Source organism: Melopsittacus undulatus, chromosome 4, assembly GCF_012275295.1.
Source record: "Melopsittacus undulatus isolate bMelUnd1 chromosome 4, bMelUnd1.mat.Z, whole genome shotgun sequence".
In the NCBI taxonomy this organism is placed as follows: Eukaryota; Metazoa; Chordata; class Aves; order Psittaciformes; family Psittaculidae; genus Melopsittacus; species Melopsittacus undulatus.
The window spans coordinates 104,910,467-104,926,894 of record NC_047530.1 but is presented as its reverse complement, the minus strand read 5'-3'; the positions used below and the strand labels follow the sequence as shown (position 1 = coordinate 104,926,894).

General features: G+C 44.4%; 1 protein-coding gene across 1 annotated transcript in view; it reads left to right on the top strand.

Moving 5' to 3' along the window:
* HSPA12A (heat shock protein family A (Hsp70) member 12A) overlaps positions 1-16,428 on the top strand; it is a 103,008-nt gene that overhangs the window by 42,221 nt on the left and 44,359 nt on the right. Inside the window, exons 2-3 of the mRNA XM_034061355.1 lie at positions 2,717-2,790; positions 3,549-4,127. Of these exons, the coding sequence (XP_033917246.1) occupies positions 2,717-2,790; positions 3,549-4,127 (653 nt within the window). The remainder of the gene's footprint in view (positions 1-2,716; positions 2,791-3,548; positions 4,128-16,428) is intronic.

Below are 16,428 nucleotides of genomic sequence, written 5' to 3'. Positions count from 1 at the left end.
ACGTCTGTTCATCTTGCTGCCAGGTGCATGGAAAGCGATATTCAAATGCCTATATTCCTTCCAGACCTCTCTGCCTAGTGTTTACAGCTCCCCAGTTCTCAGTGCTATCCCATCAGTGCTTCCCCTAGACCCTCACAGTCATGTGTGAGAAGCATGTAGCTCTTTCCACTGGCTAGCTGCAGCTTTGTGTAGCTCTCAAAACATGCAAATGTGGCCCTGGAAGGGCACTGTGGTGACCTTCAGTTTTCACATAAAATTGTGATTGATGCTAATAGACAACATGTATGTGGGAGCTCTGCTACAGTCACAGCTATTATTCTTCTACTGTCAGTTTATTCAGTGTCTCTGAACTCTTTGTGTGATGAACTGAAAGCTGCAGCTTTCTAGGGATCATCTAGGGTAAGAAGTGCTCTGTAGATGTAAAATACAGTATATTAAACCCCTGTACTTGCTTATGCCTGAGAGGTGGTAAATACCAAGTAGATGCTTGAGAGAGAACTTAAAGCAGATGCCTGTCCCAAGGTACTGCCGAAATCATGCTTCTGCCCTTGGTCAGAGTAATTCCATAATGACTGCTGGTGCTGGGGCTTGAATTTTACACTGGTGAGTCTGATAGATCAACACTTTAATGTTTCAGTGTCCAAAACAGGTTCTTCCTTTCTGCTATTATTCCCCTGCAATGTGCTAATGCAGCTGATGTCAGATCACTGAGAAGGAAATAATTCTTCCCAGACTCATACTAAAATTGAACTTTGTATAAGGGACAAGTTGATGAACACATCCAGGTGTTCACCAAGACCATGTTCAGAGGATGTGAATAACTTTACCTGTGCCATCCTCTCCAAAATCTACCCATTCATGGTATTCTTACATTATAATCATTATATATAGATTCAGTTCCTGTTATGCTTATAAAATAATAAACCATTAAAGCCACAGATTCCAAACAACCTGTCAAATGACCAGGAAAATGACAAACTCCCCATGGAATAAGTAACAAAAGGAAGTCTCTTCAGCCCCAGAGCAGCCTCATTGGCAATGGTGACCTTTTCAGAAAAGCTCTTTCTTTCATATGAAATGTACTTTTATTTGTTCCAAGGAAGAGAGATGGAAAGGCTAAAATAATGCATGGAATGGTTTGGGTTGGAAGGAACCTCAAAGCTCATTCAGCTCCAGCCCCCTGCCACAGGCAGGGATACCTGTCACTAGAGCAGGTTGCTTCAAGCCCTGTCCAACCTGGCCTTGTATTTCTTTAATTAAAGAAAAAAAATAGAGCAATTTTTTATGGATTCCTCAGAGCTTTCCCAAGGAGATACCAAACTCTCTGGGAAAGGTTCTTGCTTCTGAAACCAGCAGTCACACACCTTCAAATATTCTCCTGCATTATTCAGAACACCTACAGTCAAGTGTGTAACTCAGGCAACCTGGCTTAATATTGAATAATGCAGTCACTGCCTTGACATCAGGAGAGATGTCTGTACCCAGCAAGAGCTATTTTTATGTGTGTTGTCTTGTTGCTTGAGGAATGATGGAACATTAGCCTGTGTGCAGCATTCTTTTTCCTGAAAGGATACGATTTGCACATGTGTTTCTGTATTCCCTGTTTCTTTTCTTTACCCTCTGTCTTTGTTAATCATCTCACTACGTTCTTAAAGCTTACGATTAATTGCTGTTGAAGTGCATTGAATTTGAAGCCAAGGTTTCTGCTATTTAAGTCTCTTGTCAGGAAACCAAGTATTATAGTTGTTTGGTTTCTTATTTCCGAGGCTGTTTAATGACAGTAGAAATACTCAGCCTGGCTCTAAACAGGTGATTAAAGCCTGCTATTGGCCACATGTTCCCCTTTGTTGCCTGGCGTGGAGCAGAAGGAAGAACAGGAAGCCACAATCCCAATGCACACTCTCCTTGTGTTTTGGCACACCCTGTGTTACTGAGTGTCTGCAAGGATATAATCTTACAGCCAATGTGAATGGTGGTGTGGGCTGTTGTTCCAACCATCCCTGCATGCTCCTTCTCTCAAGAGTTCTGAACATCCCTTTGTGCAGCTGGACTGGGGAGATGGAGAATTGAGTTCAGCTGTTCCAGCGACCAGATAGTGGATTTCAGGAAGTGTGTGTTTCTTTGGCCTTTGAGATGAGTTGGGTGTGTAAATGTGAAGCTGTTTACTGTTGTAACTTTAACTTTTGTGCCACACCTTCTGTCCTCAGAGGCAATAAATCATAGAATCACAGACTGGTTTGTGTTGGAAGGGACCTTAAAGCTCAGCCAGTTCTGACTCCTTGCCATGGGCAGGGACACCTTCCATTAGAGCAGGTTGCTCCAAGCCCCTGTGTCCAATCTGGCCTTGAGCACTGCCAGGGATGGGGCAGCCACAGCTTCTCTGGGCACCCTGTGCCAGCACCTCAGCACCCTCACAGGGAAGAGCTTCTGCCTAAGAGCTCATCTCAGTCTCCCCTGTTCTGTCAGGTTCAAGCCATTCCCCTTGGCCTGTCCCTACAGGCCCTTGTCCAAAGCCCCTCTCCAGGTTTCCTGTAGCCCCTTTAGGCACTGGAGCTGCTCCAAGGTCTCCCCTTCAGGAGCCTTCTCTTGTCCAGGCTGCCTCAGCCCAGCTCTCTCAGCCTGGCTCCAGAGCAGAGCTGATCCATTCCTCTGATCATTTTTGTGGCCTCTGGACTTGCTCAAGCAGATCCATGTCCCTCTTGTATTGTGGCCCCAGGAGCTGAACTCACACGGAGCAGAGCTAACACCAGCAGAGGAGGAAATCAAGGAGCAGCTAGATGGAGATGCTGAGTAAGTGCCTGCAGTCTCCAGGGTTTTGCTTCAAAATTCCCTCATCCTCAGAGGATTTACTGGGGTCCTGCCTTGTGTGAGCCTCAGTGAGAGGATGCAGGTGAAACTCGGGATGGATTTTACATTGTGGAGAATGCCAGTGGCCTCCTGAGCCTTGGAGTTAGAAAGAAACTGAGACTGTGCCTGCAGTTAGTGTCCTCATTCATTCCACCTGAACTGCTGCTAGTGCTTTCAAACTGGGGGTGGTGTCTGAGCCTGGAAAGCAAAGAATTAGACCATGAAGCATGGGAGGAAAACAGGAGAATGTTTTCCCTGGCTCTCTGCTCATGGGAGTATACCAGCCTGATTTTTGTGCTCGGGTTTGCAATAGCTTCTTGCTTAGTTTGGAAAACTAATCATGGGTCAACTGGCAATAGGGGCGTCTCTCTCCCAGGTCCTGGAGACAAGTTAATCATCTAAAAATCACTGGAAGCGAGAGGTTCTGGCCCTGGTGGCACTGCAGAACCACACAGGAGAGCTAACTCCAAAAGCAAAGGAAAAGAATCTTAGGCTGTGAAAGTTATCCAGGAATTCATGATTTCGGTGGACCTGTTAATGGTTTCTGACTCTCAGGTTAGCTGGACCTGCACACCCATAACCTTTGCAGACAGCATCCTTGCTCTGTCTCTATTAGAAGACCCTCTGCCCACGGTATCACCCGGTCGCGGAGGGGGTGCTCCTTTATAGCTGTCACTGTGAGGGGTTTTCCGCTTCAACAGCCGTGAAACCCGCATCTGCGGCTGGGCTGGGCTGTGCCGCCCCTCGGAGCTCTCCCCTCCGCCCCCAGCAGCAGCCGCAGCCCCGGGTCCCTTGTGCGGCTGCGGGGAGGGGCCGCGGCGGCTTCCCCTTGGCTCTCAGCACCGACCGCAGGAAGGCGCGGCTGGGGCGGGGAGGGGACGGAACGGGAGGAAGGAGCGGAGCCTCCCCCTGGGGTGGGCAGCGGAACGCAGCTCCGCTCGGCTGCCGGCCCATGCCTCGGCGTGTGCAGTGAGCGCGGAGGGAGCCGCGGTGCGGCGGAGGGCGGACGGGCCATGTCGGAAGCGGAGAGCGGGGCTGCAGGTAAGGGGGAGCGGGGCCGGGTCCCCGCCGCAATGCGGGAGCGCTGCCGCCGGCGGGCGCGGCACAGCACGGCCCTGGCTTATCGGGGGAAATGATCTGGAGCCGGAGCCCCGTCCGGAGGAGGAGCGGGCGGGAGGCGCAGACAATGTCCCGGCGGCTGCGGCCGCACCAGGGGCAGGCACTGCTCCAGTCCCGGGGAGGGGTTTCAATGCGGAGCTGCAGTGGTCCCTGGGGAACCGGTGCAGCAGAGCGGGGGGGATATAGGTGCAAAACAATGCGGCGGCATCGCTGGGCCGGGTGCTGGTGGACGCAGCATCCTTCCCGGCCCCCTCCTGCCGCCGGTCCGGGTCTTCCTTTCCCAGCAGCGACCCGGGAGAGAAGGGGGAGGGCTGGAAATAAAGGCAGGCGCCCTTTCCAGGGAGTAGCCTGATTGATGCACTGAGAAAGAAAGAGCTGGCAGCTCGGTGGGAGAGGCAGTGGTGTCTGCGATGAGAGTCTTAGCATCCCGGCGCTGCCCCGGGGACCGGAGAGCTCCCAAGGAGGTGTAGGGGTGGGATAAACTCCAGGGGTTCCGTTTCATCGCGTTAGTGGGTCTGCGGGTCCCTGACTTTGCAAACTTCCTCTGCGGGCTGAGACGCGCTGAGTCTTGTGCCTGAAACAAGGATTGTGCGGGTTTGGTCCGTTTGTGGTTACACTGTGTCTGATAAAAATAACACAGCCTTTGCAGGACAGGGGTGGTCTCTCCTTGTGTGGGAAGGGAGCTGGGGGAGGGAAGAGGGTTCCTAGGATACAAATGATACGGGTGAATAACCCTAAGGGAAATGCAGGCTCGGCCTGATTTCATTCTGTCTCTGCATCCCTTCTAACTCACTGTATGCTGCAAAGATTTAAGGAAACCAGCCTGAGGTACTGACAGTAATGTATGGAGAAACTTGAAAGGTTGACTTTACACAGATCATAGTGGGATTTGGGGAACATTTTGAATAAGATAGCTTAGTTACAGTGAAAGTGGAATAAAAGTAGCTATTTAAAAAAACCCAGTAAAATGATACTTAGAAACTAGCTGAATCTCCAAGATGACTGGATTCCCTCCCTGCCCCTCTAATCTAAATGCCCTCTTAGTGCTTCCTAAATAACGTCTCTAATGTCTGTTTGGTTTGAAGGAACCCGTAACAATGTGTGAGCATGCAGCTGACAAAGGGAAGAGCAGACTGACAGATCCATTTGTCTTTTAGATGACAGGGTATCATGTGTTTTGTTTTGTGCTAAGTGGCAAGGATGTAATAATGAAATGAAGTAACTTGTGGCATAGGGAGATCTATGCAGGAATAATTTTATTAGAAGATAGAAGACTGTGTACTAAAGCAATGATTTGTTATGCCAGAAATCTTTACGTCCTTTCCACACTCTGGAATGCTGAAGCTGTCAGAGGAAAAAAAAGGGCTTGGGGGATAAAATGTGATTTAGTGAGTGTTGCTGTATTGACAGTATTGAAGCTGCAGTCACTTATTGCTGCACAGTACAATGTGCTGAGGAAATGTCTATATGTAAAATAGCCAAGCGTTGTATGCAGTGCCTGCCAATCACTTTTATAGCTGTGGTTAGCACAGCAATGCGGTATCTGCAGCTTGGGTAGTATGAGCCGGGATGAAACTGTTCGGACACAGGAGCTGTGGCTTGTAAAGCTTCTAATTATACTGACTGTTGGCACTTTTAAAGCCATTGGCTCATAATTCGTGATGCTGATTCAGCTGACAAGTTTTGCTCTATGGTTCTGTCACCCTCTACGCTTGCAGTGTGAATACTTTGGTTCAGTCCCACTGGGACAGCAGCTGGTGCTCAGCAGAGCTGCCCTGCTCTGTACCTGCAAGGTTTCCCTATTGCTGCAGTGAGGTCCCCAAAGGTCTATTCTGTTCAGAGGCCGATTAAGCTCATGCATGTATGGTGCAAGGGAGCTTTATCCTAGTCTAGAGGGAGTGACCAGGGCATAGCTCAGATACAACTCTCACCGGGAACTGGAAGAGGCTGCTGCAACCTCAGATGTCAGCTTAAGTTAGAGCAGCCTTTGGAGCCCAGGTCACTGCAGAGAGACCAGAATGCTGCCTCAGCTACAACAAACCTTTTCCCTGCATGGAAATGTCAAGACTTAGGACAAGTTTTGCTTTCTGACTGTGTCACTGGTGCTATGCGAGTTGACTGGTGTCTCATCTTGTTCTCTTCTCTGCTTCTTTTCTTTGCTGTTGAGCTGATGTGACCTGCTATGGCCAACTTCACCCACTTTCATGGGAATACTGGAATTTTTGAGGCCCCATCTGGACATCATACCTGCTGCTATTAAGTCTGGATTTTTTTTTTTTTCTTTTAAAGCTGCAGTTGTGATCAAATACTTTAAAATTTCCAAGTCCTTATTCTTCTGTTCTGGATGATTAGTTCCCTTTTTGCTGCTCTCTACTATGATTTCACCTATTGTATCTACCATAGAATCATAGAATGGTTTGGGTTGGAAAGCACCTTAATCACGACCTAGCTCATCCAGTTCCAGCCCCTCTCCCATGGACAGGGACACCTCACCCTAGACCCTGTCACCCAAGGCTCTGTCCAACCTGGCCTTGAACACTGCCAGGGATGGAGCATTTGCCACTTCTTTGGGCAACCCATTCCACTGCCTCATCACCCTCACAGCGAAGAACTCCCCCCTTAGATCCAGCCTGACCTTCCCCTATTTAAGTTTGAGCCCATCACTCCTTGTCCTGTGGCTACAGTTCCTAATGAAGAATTCTTCTCTGGCATCCATGTAGGCCCCCTTCATGGCACCAAATAACCACCCCTTTCTAAAAAACAAGTAAGCCTTGAAAACATACTTTTTTAGTTCTAAGCAATAACATCCAAAGGATCCCGTCACCTCTGTTTTCTGTACCTGAATTGGTTCTGCCTTTTGATGGTGTGTCAGATGGGATTTCACAAGTATTGCACTTCAAAGAACACATCATTTACGGTTTTAGAAACTTCTCTCTGTGACTGTTTTAGTCTGTAGGGACTGTGAAGGAGCAAATTGGCTTTTCTGAGGTATTTAACAAAGCTGCACTAGTAAAACATAAGAGAAAATGTGAAAGGACTAAAAACCAGTGCATTCACATGATGGTACTTCTGAGTCATGACCTTGATTAAGTATGACACACCATGACCTTTGGGGGGGGGGCAGGGGGCTTTTTTGGATCTATTCCTTTCCTATTTTTTAAGTGAAGTAAATGTTGATGTTTTCCATATGCAGCTTAGTGAAATGTGTGTATCCGTAAATGACTTCAGTTGCTTGCTTGTTCAGCTTCTGTATAGCACTTGTCACTAAACAGCCTTGCTAGTTGAAAACAGAAATGGGGGAAGCTCCAGGCTGCATCACTGTTACACAGGCTTGTTCAGCTCTATTTGTGCAGCGATGAAAGAGGGAGGTACCAGGAGGACTTGGAATCTTGTTTCAGGAATGAGCTCTGAAGTCCACTGGTCGTGATTGCAAATGGTACACTCACTTCACAGATGTTTCACTGGAGAGTGTGCAGCTGCTTGGTGATGTAAGGTCACAGATGTTGGGGTTGTACTGAGGGAATGTTGCTGCCAAGTGTGAACGTCAGTGATGTGAGATGCCTGTGACATACCTGCGGACTTCATCTTCTTCACTGTGACAAGTGACCCAATGGCTCCTAGGTCATTAAATTGAAACTGCCTCTTTCTTCTCAGTGACCAGGCACATTTGTGAATGTTCCATAGCTCTCATAACTGAAAATGTGTCAACCATGGCCCATGTGTTGTGCCGCTAAGAAACATAGTGATATGCATTTAAAGTAAACAAATGCAAGTTTTACATTTTGCTATAACTCCTAATAAAGCAGTGACTTTGCAGTGTTTGAAACCTAGGACGGTGAGCTGTGTAAGTAATCAGTCTTAACACAGGAAATTCCTTCAAAGTCTGTCTCAGAGGGGTCTGAGAAAGGTTTTCATATAAATGAAAAGGAAGATGTAGTCAGTTCTAATAAAGTAAGCAAATAAATAAACTCCATACTCAGAATGTGGAGACCAGCATTCAGCAGAGAAAGCCTTTGTTCTTTCTGAAGGTCTTGACTGAATGTCCTTACTCAGGACTGCATCAGGGTGTGTCAAGGGCATCAGAGGGCAGCTTCATGGTGCTCCATCCTCAGCATGCTGCTGTGCTGTGGCTGTGTGTGAGAGTCAATTGGTGCTCACTGGCCCAGATCAGTAGCTCTGTTGTGATTGATTTGCAGGGTTGTGGGCACACAGACCAGTTCTAAAGGCATCTTCATTTACTAGAACAGGAGAGGCTTTTTCTTTGAGCTGTTTCTTCTGTCAGCAGTTTGTTAGTGCCTGAATCCACACTCTCCCTGTGCTCTGCAGATCCAGTTTCTGAGGTATATTGAGGGAGATTTCTAGTAGTTGTTACCAGCTGGAGTCGAAAGAAGCATGTATGTGAATGGAGTCCTGTAACAGCAATTTCTTGTCATTTGAAGGACTTCATTCACTTATTCCCTGAAGAAAAACTGCCTCTATTGGAGGAACCTATCCAACCTGCACTTAGTTTCCATGGGGAAAGAGGCAGAAAGAAATTTTTCTCCTAAGGCTACTTCCTTCTCAAACAAGGAATAATCTGGGAACACTGCATTGATTTGTCTATTTCTGAATACATCTTTCATTTTAGTGCTGCTCAGGGCCACTTTCTAGGGTTGAAGCAGTTTCTCTCAAAGGATTTTAGAGGCCTGATCACTCCGTGTCCACCCATCCCACACAGCCTTTCCTCATGAGGCTCTGTGTTTGTAGTCACTCTTTCTTTTTGAGGTCTCAAGAGTGAGTATTTGAGTGTTTGTGTGTCATTTTCCTTGTTACACCAATTGGGCTATTTTTCTATGCTAGCAGTTAATAACAGCATTAAAACCACTGTTTCTTTAGTACATCATTGTTTGGGAAATGCATTACAGTGGCAATGTGGCCTTGGGGATTTCGTCGTCGTTTGAGGATTCTTCATGTTTTCTCCATGCTTAAAGATCAAAATACCTGTGGTTATAGTAGGCTGACTGGCAACTAGCCCCATTCCCTGGTGCCAAACAGATCCAGCAAATTTAACATCTCTTTCTCAAGTTTCCATGGATACCTTAGTAGAGCACACGCTGCAATCCAAGCAGCAGGGCATGTGGTTTACAAAAGCTTTCAGTATTGTCATTATGGAAATGCTGCTTTTAAATATCAACCTTTTGCAGTAGCCCTCTTGCTTACTCAGCTATGGTCCTATTATGGTTTTAGCCATAGGAACTCCTTTGCAGGCTGTACCATTGTTTCTCACTGTGACAGTGAACCATCCCAGCTAGTTTTCTGGCTGGTCAGTGTTGATCTCTGGGTGATGTCTATGCACAGTCTTGGCACTTGAATGTAAGCCTGATGAGTGCTAGTGTAAAAACCTCTGGAAGTGGATTTGGGTCAATGATTGCATGGTTCTGTCATCTGCTCTACAAATCCTAAGCATGTATCTCTGTCCATGGCTTCTTTCCTCGTGAGGTTGGTGATTTGCTCTACAAATCCTAAACATGTACTGTGCATGGCTTCTCTCCTCATAAGGTATTTTCATCTAAGCCTGATAGCTTATCTGTTTTTAAGACTGTAAAATAAAAAGAATAAAGACATACAAACTTACTTTAGATTTAGCTATAAAGTGTCCCTCAGAAGCTCAATCAATAGCCATAAACTATGGATTCACAGGTGACTTTGCTAATGAATTACAAGATGTACCAGTGCTTACAGTTTTGCATCAACTATTATTCTCTTTATTTTCCCATCTTTGAACAAAATCAAGTTACGCTGCCTTGAGGAATATCAAGGGTTTTATATATAGTATCGCTCATGCTGACTACTGTGAGCAATAATGGTTATTCTAGTTTGGCTATTCTATTTACCCTGTCTTCCTCTTTCTTTGTTGTTTTTTTTGGGGGGGGAGGGGAAGTGAGGTTTGTTTTCTTTTATCAAGACTACAAATGTATGAATCATGTTTAGCATTCCTGAAGATTCTCAAAATGAAGAAGACAAACATTTTGGAGTATTCCTTCCAATTCATGCTTTAAGAAAAAGGTGTCGCTGCATTCATCCAGCTTGATGCATTGGGAGATACTTCACAAATCTGGGCATGCTTGATAACTAAATAACTTTTATGCCATCTAAGTTAACAAATACCCCCCCAAGTGTTCTTATTCCTGTGTGCTGGACACACAGTCTGGAAAAGCTGAACAATAATTCTTGGTCAGTCTTTGAGTAATATCCCTTTGAATGCCTTGATCTAGAAGGTTAAATCTAGGATGGCATGGATACAATTGCATCTTGAGATGGTTCTTAAATAGAAACTTGCAGTAAATCAGGGATTTTATAACTGTAACATTTTGATCTTGCTTTTTAAGAAGAAAAACTGAGCCTTGCAGCCCCTCTCAGCTGGTAAATGGTGTTCTTTATCCAAAGAAAGTGATCAGCATCACAAATGTTTTATGAGTGTGGTCCTGCGAATTGGAGCATAATCTTATTAGTGCCATTCCTGACAACCTTGCAATGAACCAAATAGATGGTGACAGACAGGATGGAGAAACAGCAGGAAACCTTTTCTAGGAAAGTATCTTTTCACAGAACCTAGGTTCTGTACATCTGGGTTTTATTTTCTGCTCCTTATGTCTTTCTATTTGGAAGGAAGAAGGGGGGAGATGAGGCATATAGGAAAATAGTGCTTGCATAGGGGCAAATAGTACAAGGGAGCCTGAAGGAAGCAAGTTCATACAAGAGCTTGTTGAAGGAAGAGAAGGGTAGTTGATACATATGAATGGTGTCTGCTACAAAACTGTATCTGTGGAATATTTAGAAAGATCCTGGAGAGCTGTCTCCTACCCCTGTGAACTGCAAAACCTGTTGTTAGCCCACCTTTATCACAATATGCAGCCTGGCCTCTCCCACGTGTAAACCAGGATCAGTTTTGTCTCTCCTGGCAGTAGTACATGGGTGTGGGTGGAAGACTGGAATCTAGGAAGAGAGAGATCCCAGGCACTGCTGTTGTGTTCCTCAAACTCAGGCTCTGGAGTGTGAGCAGGTTCTGAGCAAGTTGGAACCATGTCAGGACTGGGAGGGAAGAGAGAGCTGACTGATCTCAAAAGCTGGAAAGCTCTTGGGTCATTCAAGGTGCAGCTGTATTTAAGACCTTGCATTGTGGGTGATGAATTGGATGGAGTTTAAGGCAGCTTTACGGTCAGATTGGTAGGGACCTGGCTGTGGCTTTACAGACCCAGTGTGCATGGAAGTGTGATAGTCCTGATCCAGTCCAGCTTATCAAGTATTAGTGAGGCCAGACCAGTTCTATGTAAAATAGTTTAGCCAATGTCCTGTCAAACAGAAAAGTGAACATAACCCCTGTGGCATTTTCAAAAGGTTATTGCTACTTCTTGTGTGTTTATCTCATCTGAAGTTCACAGAAAATAGAGTGTCTTTCGATTTCCTTTTACTGGTGAAGTGCAGGAAGATATTATCCACAAAGTGATTGATGGGATGAACCTGTGGTGGGTTTTGATGCTCTTAACAATGATGTTAAAAACTTGAATTATCTTAGAAAGCTTGATAGCATGGTAGAAAAGTAATTCCTCCAGTCAAACTGTAATCATGATGGGAGGCAATATAAAAGCTGTAATGAGAAAGGTCAAAGCTGTAATGAGAAGCATGTCTTATTTTTAGAGTTTTATCCAAAGAACTGGGAGGTTCTTTTCTACTTAGGAAATCACTGGGCTTTAATTGGTACCAGTGCAATGAATACCAGCTCTTTGGGTGACCAATTATTATGGAAGGGTATCAGGAAACTTGGACTTGTATCAGAGATGAGCTTTGGCTGTATTCATAGAAGGGAAGTGCACTGCGGTCCTCAGCAACCCAGCTGAATGCCTACTGGCATTTTAAAACAAAGAACTCTGATTCCATTGATGGTAATAACAGTGGTGGCATTGGTTTCAGTAGAAACAGAAGGTTCTTACTTCTGATATGAAATATGGGATCTTTCTATTAAACATAAGAATATTTTGTTTCTTGTATTTGCTTCTCTTCTTTTTTGTTGTTCTATAATTGTTTTCAAAGGCCATCTTTGTCTTTACAGTAAAATGCTCGAGGTTGTCATGTTACATTTGGAAGCTGTGACATTTTGTGCTTAATGCAAAGCAAAATCTCAGCCATAGGAAAAGTTGAATAAGGTTTTCTTCCTCAACACAGCAGTTGCCAGCTAATAGCAGTATGGTAAACCCTTCTTTTCCTGTTGTGCAAACATCATTAGCAGGCTTTGCTTGAGGCAAAACATAATTATTGATGCTCAAAATGATAGACAGTGTTTTGGATGAAAAATGATGTTTTTGATTTCATTCTTTTATTACATGGTGGCCACTCTATACCCATATTTGATTTAGTAGATCCTTTTAATTTTTAAATCCAGAGATATTACCTGAAAGGAAAATGAAGAATTTGGCTAAGCTTTTGGCATGACCAACAACCTGACTGAGATCATGGCTACATGGCACAGTCACCCTTGCCAGCTGCTGGATGGCTGGGAATTCCAAAAGAATAGCCATCAGATATGTGAAAGTGTTTGCTATCTGAAAATGATCTGCATGTGCACAGCACATTGAATTTAGTTGGATTTATTGGAGCCGTAAGGATCATCTGCAATAGTGGCATTTTTAGTAGATCTAATGCATCCTGGCTTACCCTGTACATCTGGCTCATCAACCCACATACAACTGGGAGGCTGAACAGACTTGGCATATAGAACAGTGGCTATGCACTGTACAACTCACAAAGTGTGATTGCAGCTTTCCTTTTGAGGCAGAGAGGTGTACCTCAGGCATTCTTAGATGGAAGTGGAGTGCCTGGAAAAGGTTGTGGTATCCAGGTCTTCCCAGTGGGTCCTCAAGCTCAGCCAGAGGCTCAGATCTTTACAACACATGGCATTTATTGCATTGTACACCATGTAGTGAAAAAATGACTTCTTATTGTGAAAGCACATCCTTAAATTCTCAACATATCACCTGAAATAGTGTGGATGATTCAGAAAATCATGATTTGATTATCAGGTGTTGGGTTTGGGGCCACTCTGGCAGGATAGAAGTAGAAATTAACTTAAAAAGACATTGACTGGGATATAAATCCATGCTAATATTTGGACATGTTTCTACAGAGAGGTGATATCGTAATGATGCTGCCTATTTTCTGCTTTGCAAAACAGCTGGAGGAGATCCAGACCAGGATAAGTCCCTTTCACCATCGCTTATTTCTTCTTTTCCATTTGCTAAACTGGTGACATGAGATATACTCAGAAAATACCTCCTTCCCTGATGTGACTGCATGTCTATGTTTTATACTGCTTCACAGCATACCCTGCACCTGGAATTCCTGCTTTTACTTGTGTTAAATTCTTACTTAAGGGCAATGCACACTTTAGCTTATCTGTTGTCTACATTACTTGGGTTGCAGGGAACCTTCTGTTAGAAGAGAATCCGCTGCTATGTTTTGCTGCTTTACGATTGAAATGAACAATTCATAGGATACCAATAGGTTGAAAGGGACCTCAGAGATTATCTGGACCAGCCTTTCTAGCAAAGCATGACCTAGACTGGATGTCCCAGTGTCCTGTCCAGCTGAATCTTAAGAATATCCAACTCCAGGGAGCCCACCACTTCTCTGGGGAGGTTAGTCCAGTGGCTGATTGTTCTCACTGTGAAGCATTTCCCTCTTGCGTTGAACCAGAATCTCTCTAGGAATAACTATGTGCCCATTGCCTCTCATCTTTTCCATGTGACTCCTTACAAAAAAGGAGTCTCCATCTTCTTTGTAGCCATCCTTTAAATGCTGAACATGGTGATAAGGTCTCCCCTGAGCCTTCTTTTCTCTAGGCTGAACAACCCCAGTTCTCTCAGCCTTTCTTCATACAGCTTCCCAGTATTTGGTTCATCTTTGTGACCCTTCTCTGGACCCTCTTCAGCCTGTCCACATCTTTTTTGTACAGCAGGGACCAAAACTGAGCACAGTATTCCAGGTGTAGCCTGACAAATGCTGAGTGGAGTGGGAAAAGCTAAAAAGAAGTGTTGGTTTTCCTAATATGTGAAGCAGCAAATTTCGCTGATGCATGGTGTAGTTGAATTATTTAACGTTAAATACTTCATAAAAACTGAATTGGGTAGAGAAGAGAGTATCCTGTATAGTTGCTGAAGGAAATGTTTTGTTTTAATACCACCTTAGTGACTTGTGACTGTGAGGTTTAGCAGACATCTTTCTCACATCTGACTATCTGGGACTGTAGCTGTCCATGGCTGACACTTTCAGTGGTTTGGTAAAACTTAACTTATCCAGTCTCCTGAATAGGAATGAATAACAAGGACTTCCAAATACTTGAAATAGAATATTCAGATACCAGCCACCATTAACTGATCTTTCTAATTAAATGGCAAACCTGGTCCTGCTCTCTAGATCCATTAGAAGATTGGACTTATTGGTGAAATGATCACCCGGCATCAGTGAAGTGTCTGTAAATGCTCTGGACTTTGCTTCTACTCTGTATTCTGTGACACTTAAAGGTTAATCCTTCATTTCACTTTGTTGCATGTTGTTGAGATCTAGAATGTGGCTGATCATTTACTTAAAAACAGGAAAATTTGAACTGATTAGCTATTGCAGGAAACCACAGGAAATACACTCTTGCATGTGTTTAGATTAAAAGAAGGAATAGTATAAATTAAATCTGCTAAAGCAGAAATTGCAGCTAATATGATAATGGACATGATTCAGTATTGACACAGCATCTCCTGATTTCATAATTTCACCCATTCTGTGTGCAGTTCTGATGTCCTCAACATCAAAAGGACATGGAACTGTTGGAACAAGTCCAGAGGAGGCCATAAGCATGAGCAGGGGACTGGAGCACCTCCTGTATGAAGACAGGCTGAGAAAGCTGGGGCTGTTCAGCCTGGAGAATAGAAGGCTGCGTGGAGACCTCATAGCAGCCTTCCAGTATCTGAAGGGGGACTGTAGGGATGCTGGAAAGGGACTCCACTAGGGGCTGTAGTGATAGGAAAAGGGGTAACGGGCTGAAACTTAAACAGCAGAGGTTTAGATTGGATATGAGAAAGAAATTCTTTACTGTTAGGGTTGGAATGGGTTGCCCAGGGAGGTTGTGAATGCTCCATCCCTGGCGGTGTTCAAGACCAGGTTGGACGAAGCCTTGGGTGATATGGTTTAGTGTGAGGTGTCCCTGCTCATGGCAGGGGGGTTGGAACTGGATGATCTTAAGGTCCTTTCCAACCCAACCCATTCTATGATTCTATGACTGTTAATTGCAAATCAGATGGGAGCCTTTGAATAGAAAAAAAGGAAATAAAATGGTGAAAATGGAAGTCTCCTCCATTTTGCCTGTCACCTCGTAAATGCATGAGGTGTTCTTTGGCAGTTGTTTGGGTTAGGACTAAAGTCAGAAACTGTAAGGATGTAGTCAAATTCATTCTATGAATTACCCAACCCCCTGATATAGTCATATCCCAGGTTAATGTTTATATTTTTTTCCATAATTAACTTAAAGAATTTTACTCAATATTAAAAAAAATATTATTTTAAATATTGGTGTAAGTGCTTGAAGACTTACTTTAATTTAGATTCCAAGTCAGATTCCTCCATTTATTTTGATGGGCAAGTTGTCAAGAGTTAGATGTTTATTTAGCTCATGCTGTTTAGCTGTATGTTTTCTCATAGTGTGTAGTTTGACACAGAGATCCTTGGTAAACGTGGGAGATAAAGCTGGAACTTGAGCAATGTGGGACCCTACTTGTGTTCTTTCATTACAGAAGCCTTAGTAAGTCATCTTGCTTTTAAGAACTGTTCCAAATGCCATGATATTACCCAGGACATCTTTTAAATTACAAAGAGGAATTTACTTATGAAGGCTAAGGATGCCTTCTTTTTGTTGCATGATTGCAAATCAGGTTCCATGCAATCCTTTTCCCATCCTCTGGCTTGGAAAAGATGCTTCTTTTTCTTTCAGATCAACTAGTCACAGCCCTTTAGAGATAAGGGACTTTTAAATATCCTGGAATATCCAGGCATTTGCCACTTTTCAGAACCCTGATGTAAAAATTGTGACACAGGCATGTTTTTTCCCCCAAGCAAACATTAGCTCAACAAAATAGTAAAGCTCCCACATGGACAAGAATATTTTAACATCTTTCAGTTCAGATAGGTTAGATGGTATAATGTTATAAATTTGCTGATTTCAGAGGGGCCTTACAGGAAACCTGGAGAGGGGCTTGGGACAAGGGCCTGCAGGGACAGGACAAGGGGAATGGCTTTAACCTGACAGAACAGGGGAGACTGAGATGAGCTCTTAGGCAGAAGCTCTTCCCCGTGAGGGTGCTGAGGCGCTGGCACAGGGTGCCCAGAGAAGCTGTGGCTGCCCCATCCCTGGCAGTGTTCAAGGCCAGGTTGGACACAGGG